A 7,848-nucleotide genomic window follows, 5' to 3' on the forward strand; every position below is an offset into this window, starting at 1 on the left:
AAAGAGATGTCAGTAGAGCTTGTGATATAAATGAGCAGCTGTTTAACAGGTGTTTTGTGATTTATAATTTGCTTTGTGATCCAACTGGCGTTAGATGGCCTAACAGAATATATATATATATATATATATATATATATATATATATATATATATATATATATATATATATATATATATATATATATATGATAGATAAGAATAATTTATGAACAAACTCTATTCAGTGAGTTAGGCATGATGGATAGATGTCCATTTAATTCTTGAACTCACATATCTTCTTGAACATCTCATATAGACTGCCCTCGTCAGGAGCATCTCAAGTTCATAATGAAGCAACCAATTACTGCGACTACATATTGCGCTGATAGATTCTCAGTGAGCCATTGGCTCTTCCCTACAATGTCGCCTTACGCACACAAGCTCATAAGACATAACTCAATACAGCTGCCGTCCTTGTCTATGCTCGCCCGATGTTTCCCTTATAAGGACAGAGAGAAAGCATTTATGTAATAATAATTAGGCAGAGATTTCGGTGTTCTCAGTTACCCTGTCTGGTTCACTGGGGCACATGCACTGCTGCACTTAAAGTCATCATAAGCACTGCAGCGCATTGTTCCGCATGCCACTATAATCTGCCATTTTGTGAATGGAAATCCCTTGAAGGATTCGTTCTGCGGTCACGCAGCTTGTCAGAGGCAGATTATTTGACGCAGATAACGCAGCGGTGCACGAAATGACAGCGTTAATGTCAGGGATTGCATCCGTGCTTCCATGCACACCCTTTCTGCATCCATGCATGAGCATGCAGTGCAAGATACTGAAATTCAAGACAGAAATCATTTTCTGAATCATATCCGAACTCGGTCGGTTGGAGGCAATCAGCATGCCACACAAGAGGATTGGGGGAGAGTGCTTCTCTATCTCGTTCGTATGCAGCTCAGAAACAGAACCCCCCTTCTCTGTACACGTCTATACACCGGAGTGCGGTGACTCCGTCTACGTTTCACTCTCAGTCCCCGCCCATTGCTCGGTTTTGTCCAAATCGGGCTTTTTGCGTCGCCGGAGCTCCCGATTTCAAGCCAACGTCATCAACGGAGAGAGGGGATGCTGACGTCGGAGCAGAGTCAGAGCGCGCGGGTTGGGAGGGGTGAGACGAGTGAGTTTCAGCACTGCTTACACTGATATGAAACGTATAAATCCCCCCCGGCCCCCCTTTTACTCAATCCCCCCTCCCCTTGCGCTTTTTTTACGTCGGTGTTGGCGCGTTGGGAGCCCCCCTACACTGGTGAAGCCCCAGCCTATATAAGTTACCGGCTTGCAATGTTACTCCACCAGATTTACGGACTCCGGATATCTGGGCGAGAGACGGCTTCAGCAGCAGCCGACTGACTCAATCTCCGACCCGGAGGAAAGATCCACCAGCCTCCGGTCCGCAACCTGAGCCAGGCGCTGTGGCGGAACCGAGGGGGGAAACCCGGGAGAGGCAGGCGAAAGGAGAAGAGCAGCCGTTCTCTGGACATGTGCTGAGATGACACACCTGTGAACGCGCCTCAACTCTTTCGGGAAGGAGCCTCACACTTTTCTCAACTTGCAAAGCAGTCAACACTTTCAGCGAAGCTCAGAGAGAGCCCTCAGAGTTAGTCAACACAATGTATCGGTCCACCAAAGGAGCGTCGAAAGCTCGAAGAGACCAGATAAACGCGGAAATTAGGAACCTGAAGGACTTGTTGCCCATCTCCGATGCGGACAAGTCTCGTCTCTCCTATCTTCATATCATGTCGCTGGCTTGCATGTACACGAGAAAGTCTGTCTTCTTCAGTCAAGGTAAATATAATTTTAGTTGTTTTGCTGAATAAAAGTATTTTCTGTAATCCTCAAAGCTTCATAGATCTGAGTTTGTGTTGAGGCAGTACTTCATAATAACGCTCTTGTTGCCGCGAGTTCATGCAACAGGTGCATTTTATTTTTTAAACACGCTTCTTATGTGTATAAAACTCGGATAAGTATTTTTTACAATACAAAAGAACATGCGGTTTTAATACAGCGCTTTGAGACGACATTTCTCTCCATGGTGCTGAAACAAAACGCTGTCCACGGTCCTGAAATTGAAATCGTGCTATCGCATTCGCGGATCTTCTTTTCTTATAAATGAAATTCAATAGCTTATTTAAACTTAAAATTATTTATTTCAGATACAGCTGCAGATAGCAGTGCTGAGGAAACTGCGGGATTCCTGACATTTCATGAACTGAATGAGTTGGTACAAATGATGCCAGGCTTTCTTCTGCTATTGACTGGAGAAGGGAAGTTACTCTATCTGTCAGACAGCGTCTCAGAGCACCTCGGACACTCAATGGTGAGTCAAGCAGACAATAGACAGTTATTCTCATCAAATCTTTATAGGCTTCCTCTCCCTTTCATGTCAAGTTATTTCAGCCTATTCATAAGCAACATAAATTAATGAGGAATTCACCTACAGTGTGTTCTTTTTTTAATATTTAGGTAGATTTGGTCGCTCAAGGGGACAGTGTGTACGACATAATAGACAGTGCGGACCACTTTATTATGAGGAGTAACTTGGTGCCTCCAACTTCACCTGACTCAGGTAAGATCTTATAAAAATGCTACACAGATACATAATATATGTCAGATTTCTAAGTACTCTGATTTTAATGCCTTTCTTCTTTTCTTCTTTAGATCGTCTGTTCCGCTGCAGATTCAACACCTCCAAATCAGTGCGTAGGCAGAGTGCAGGCAATAAGCTTGTTTTAATCCGTGCCCGCTGCTTATCACAAACTCCCAACGAGTCTTCCCCTGGATCCTACTGGACTTCCAACCCAGTGTGGGTATGTTTCTGTACTCCTCTGGAGCCTCACACATCCCGAGGTGGAACTGCCCCGGACAGAGAAACACAGTCAGCTCCAGCACTAGAGAGCAGTTTCTTCCTGCCATCTTTCCGTTCTCAGCACAGCCGTGACATGAGACTTCAGGAAGCACAAGACAGGTAAGGTTAAAAGTCTTAGATGTTTTAAATAAAACTATGACGTGCCAATAATCCCGTGCTTTAAGAAAATAAAAAAATGTCTTACATTTTTCCTTTTTTTCAACTTTCAGCGTGAATGTTTATTTGGGTCTAAATGTGGAGACACTGCGATCCCAATCTTGGTACAGCTTCCTGCATCCTCAGGATCTTTCACATGCCTCAGCTCAGCACTGCAGCCTATGTGAGTCTCAGGCCCGAATGATTAAACACATAAAACTCAGCCTTATTTGCTTGGTTAGGCCCAGCATGAGCACTCTTCCAGCTCACAGTTGCCTATCAACATTTGACACTTACAGAGAGCAATACAGAGTAATGCGCATCTGCTGTAAAAAAAAACACTTCTGACCACCTGCAAAGACATGACACAAAACCTCACAAGAAGTTGAATATGTTTTGACTTACCCATCTTTTTTCCACACACAGTGAGAGAAGGAGGAGAGGGCAGAGCTGAAATGGTGGTTCGTGTAGAGACTGCAGACCACTCATGGGTCTGGCTTTACATGGTCTTGCAGCTGGAAACAGGGGAAACACCTATTGTCAGTAACAATTATATTATCAGGTAAGGCCCAGGCTACATTTGTAAAGACTAAAAAGCAAAGCTAAAACAAGCAAGAATAGTATTAATTCTGTGTTTCTTTCTCTTTGCCACAGTGAAACAGAGGCTTGGTCAGTCAGGCAGCAGCTGAGCTCTGAACAAACCCAGCTGTCCTTGGTGCTGGGCTCAAGCACTTCCCAACAAGAAAGCCTAAGCTTACAGAGTCCAGAAACACTCTCAAGTCCTGACCAAGTGTTTACACCAGGAAGCAGTGGCCTTTCCGGTCAATCATTTGACTTCAGCACAGCTGCATGCAGTGCAGGGTCCACTGAGGAACAAGGTGGCAGCTCCTCAATGGAGCCAGCACAACTGGAAAGTGGCCCACGTTCCAGTCTCTCCTCTTTGGAAGAGGAGAGCTTCTTCCAACATGAGCCCAGCGAACCTGTGGCCAGTCCTGCTTCTGCGTCATCCCCCATTCCAGTCACGGTTGCAACAGTGTCTGACTTGGACTTCCTCACTCAGAATATTCTGCTGCCTCCAGCATTCCAGATAGACCCTCCCCTACCAGCCTTGCCTCTTCCCCTTCCACCTGTGCCTACCTCCCAGGCCCAACAGACCAAGGAATTTGTGTGCACACCCCCATACACACCTCAACTAGGTGGAAGCAATTTCCCCTTTGGCGAACCTCATTTTAGCTTCGATCCTACCGGGGCTACCTCACCACCTCCTCTGGCTCCAACTGCAACAGTAACAACGACAATGGCTCCATCTCTTTCACCATCTGCGCCAACAAACCCACAAGGCAGCCCACCTCCTTCAACGACAACACTCTCAACTATTTTGCCTCTCACTATAACATCTCCAACCACAGAGCTCCTCTTCCCAGTGGAGCCATGCAGTGGGTCGCTCTATGAGAAACTCCCTCCTACTCCTGACAGTCCAGGTGATGGTGACTGCACGGTTATGACCCTACCAGAAGTCCGTGGTCCGCTGTATGTTGACGTCCCCCATGGACCACTACCTTACCCACCAGAAGGCCTCCTCACACCTGAAGCCTCACCTGGAAAACAGCCCAGTCTACCCTTTTTCTCCTCACTACGTGAAAGAGAAAAAGAGAGAACGGAGATCTCGCTTTTAGCCCAACACATCAGCACACTAGTAGAGGGTTTCTACCTCGATCCACTCCTGACCAAGCTGGTTCCTTCCACCATTTCTGAACGCTCTCAATCTCCATCACTAGATTCTACAGGACTTGATTCAATCCCCCTGTTAGGCGAATTTTACCCACTGAAGTCCTGGAAAGGCCTGGACCTGCCCATCTTCCCTGATGATGACTCTCTGTTTGAGGAGAGTGTTTTGGAGACCCTTCTGCAGGACCTCACATCCTCCCCTCCCCTCTCACCCACACCCTCTTCCTCCTCTCACTCTAGTTCCCCCTCCTCCCCCTCCACTCCTGAGTGCTGGTGCCCACCCTTGCATTTTGACGGGGTCTCTGCTGTGAGTGCCGGTCACTTCTGTAGCGTCCAATCGGCGCACTGTAACAATGAGGCCGGGCGAGGGGCTATGATGTCGTCAGTCAACACAGGCAACATGGCAGATGGGAAGGTGGCAGGCGAAGTTGCCATGGAGACAGAGGTAGCATCATCGCCTCTGTTCACGGGCATACCAACATCTCCACCACTGCAGCTGACTGCCTCCCCCGCCTCCCCAGTTTTGTTGCCTGTCTCCTCGCCTGTCAGTCCCACATCGCCCGGCCTGCCCTGCGCCCAGTCCCTCCTCGAGGAGCTGGTCGCCCTGGAACCCATGTTTGGGGCAGGTGCCTCGATCACCCCTGGCCTGGGGCAACAACCTGAGTTGTATCAACTCCAAAGTCATGCGCCGCAACAGTGCTTCCGCAAAGGTAAGAAGCCGAACCTTTTTCTGATCAATATGCTTTGTTTTCATTTTTTGTCAAACTGAGTAACTGTTACCGGTTTTAACATTTTGTCTCTGTTCCTTTTTTCTGTTTTTCAGATGGGAGTGGAAGTGATCCTCCGTTCTAAAATAAGTCTGTGACTTACTTCATTAAGTATGGCATATTGTCATATTTCATGGAGCTACTTTTGCTGAAAAGTGAATATTAATTAACTGTATAAATATATACATAATGTATATAATGCCAAAAAAGACTTGAACTTCCTCAAATCCATTGAGAGTAAATCATCACGTTCACAATTGTTCATCTAATTATCCATTTGTTTATGTTAATAATAGTGCAACCCTTTGGTAGCAATGCAATATACTAGTCTTAAACAAGTCCTAAGAGGACTAAGAGGTCAATTTATGTCTTTCTGCTATAACGTAACATGAGCTTATACGAGTGAGAGTTACAGCTCTGACTTTGTAAGTGTAAACCGACTTACAGACTTGCATTTGTATTCACTTGTAGTGAAAAAAATCAGTTGTGAACTTTCAGGACATGAAAAAAAGCTTTCAGTAAGTAACAACAGATAGCTTATAGCTCAATGTCTGTCATCCAGCATCACACACACACAAAGCCCAATGTGTGGAAGCTATTCAAGCAATCAATCAATTCACATAATAGCTCAATATTTAGTCATTTCAAAAAGTGACCAGTGTTTAAACGTTTTGATATCAGCACGTTTCCCACAGCTGATTTACTTTCCTCTCCAATCTTCCAGCACAGTAACTGTAATATCAGGAAAAGTATTATTAATGACAGAATTCAGACTACATTGGGCTTTGAATTTGTGAATGCAATTCTTGGACATATCATTTCAAATGTGTTTCAATGTGATGTACAAATGTGAACAAATTCCACTGCAAGACAAGTCAAGTTTTCACATTGTTCTCCTACTGGCCGGTGGACACAAGCTGCAGCGGAAGCCGCCAGGGAGAAGGACAAAATATTGTGCATGGCTTTGCATGCACGGACATTACTGGACTTATTTCTAGCTACTACTGAGTGGCAGAGTAACGAATCCATTCGACCGGCTACTCTGATGGGCATGGCTAGAAGGAATTGCACTGGACTTTTGCAGCATCAATATTTGTAATGCTAGCAATCTGCTTAAACTCTTGAGTGCCTGGCACATCAAGAGGTTGCAGACCTAAGAGAAACAGCACCTTTATTCAGTGAATACCACGGTGACATCGTAACTTTGCTGTCTGCGGTGTGGAGTGGTGACAATGACTGTGTGAATGACCGATTCTTCTTTTTTGAGAGGGGTTAAAAACAACGAAGCAAAGTTTTGTTTTAAAAAATGAGCGAGAAAATACAGATGGGGTTCTATTTCTATTCAGTTACTAATCGACACGGGTTGAGAATGGTTCTATTCCCATGGTGTCGACATGCTAACGTAGAGTTGTCTACGGTCAAGTAAAGGATTGATTCCTATGTTCTAGCTATTTACATGCTAAGTTTAAAAATAAAAAGTATTTTATTGTATGTATGCTGATTTACAGGGTGCTTGGTGCACGTGCCTCTAGCTAGGCATGATGCGGAACGGTTAATGATTGTAATCATTTGTACATTTGTACAAACAGCGGCCTGTACATATCAGAGACATTTCTATTGTATGAGATGAAAACATACTTGACATGCTATTTATGAAGAATGGACATTGTGGATCAGTGTTCTTTTGTGTCGCTGATAAGTGTATTTGGTCGTCAAAACAGAGGCATTTATATTAAAGTGCACTTAAAAGTACTCATGTGTGGGTTTCCAGTTCCTCTTAATGCCATTCCCGTTTGCTAACCACTGTCTTTTCCTCGCTCCCATTCCTCCATCACCCTTGTCGCCATATCCCTTCTTTTCAGTGCATTCTCCTCTCTCTTTCCCTGGAGGCGCGGACTGCTCAGCAACAGCACTGACGCACGCTTGCGATGAGACGCTATCTGACTCAGACTGACGCACACACTTGACATAGAGGCGCTTGCACAGACCGCCAGCTTCCCGCTTTGACGCACTCACGTACTGAATGCCACACGCACGTAGCCCTCCCCTCCTTTCTCTCTTTTTCTCTCAGCCCACATTCAGTGTACCTGCTATTTTGACGTCGCATGACAGCGTTATCAGACTCCTTATATGGGCTTTCCTGCTCAGGGGCACCAATTTTAGTTCCCTCCTCCCTTTCCTCACAGCATCCTTCCCAAAAAGGAGAGAGAGAGAGGAAAGCTGTGTTGCTATGCTAATGAATTTAATGCAGAAGGGCCAGTCAGCCAATTAAAGCGCCCGTTGTTAAGTCGACAAAAGATGTGATTCAAACCC

The 7,848-nt window shown here is 45.4% G+C and overlaps 1 protein-coding gene across 1 annotated transcript; it reads left to right on the forward strand.

Annotated features, from left to right (window-relative positions):
* The first annotated feature begins 1,313 nt into the window (after nt 1-1,313).
* Nucleotides 1,314-7,287, forward strand: npas4a (neuronal PAS domain protein 4a). The gene is made up of 8 exons (XM_043256426.1): nt 1,314-1,824; nt 2,193-2,356; nt 2,503-2,605; nt 2,698-3,004; nt 3,115-3,224; nt 3,467-3,602; nt 3,695-5,478; nt 5,592-7,287. The coding sequence occupies exons 1-8, from the start codon at nt 1,650-1,652 to the stop codon at nt 5,618-5,620; spliced, it is 2,808 nt and encodes a 935-aa protein (XP_043112361.1). The 5' UTR covers nt 1,314-1,649; the 3' UTR covers nt 5,621-7,287.
* The last annotated feature ends 561 nt before the right edge of the window (nt 7,288-7,848 follow it).

The sequence above is a fragment of the Puntigrus tetrazona genome, chromosome 14, assembly GCF_018831695.1.
Source record: "Puntigrus tetrazona isolate hp1 chromosome 14, ASM1883169v1, whole genome shotgun sequence".
NCBI lineage: Eukaryota > Metazoa > Chordata > Actinopteri > Cypriniformes > Cyprinidae > Puntigrus > Puntigrus tetrazona.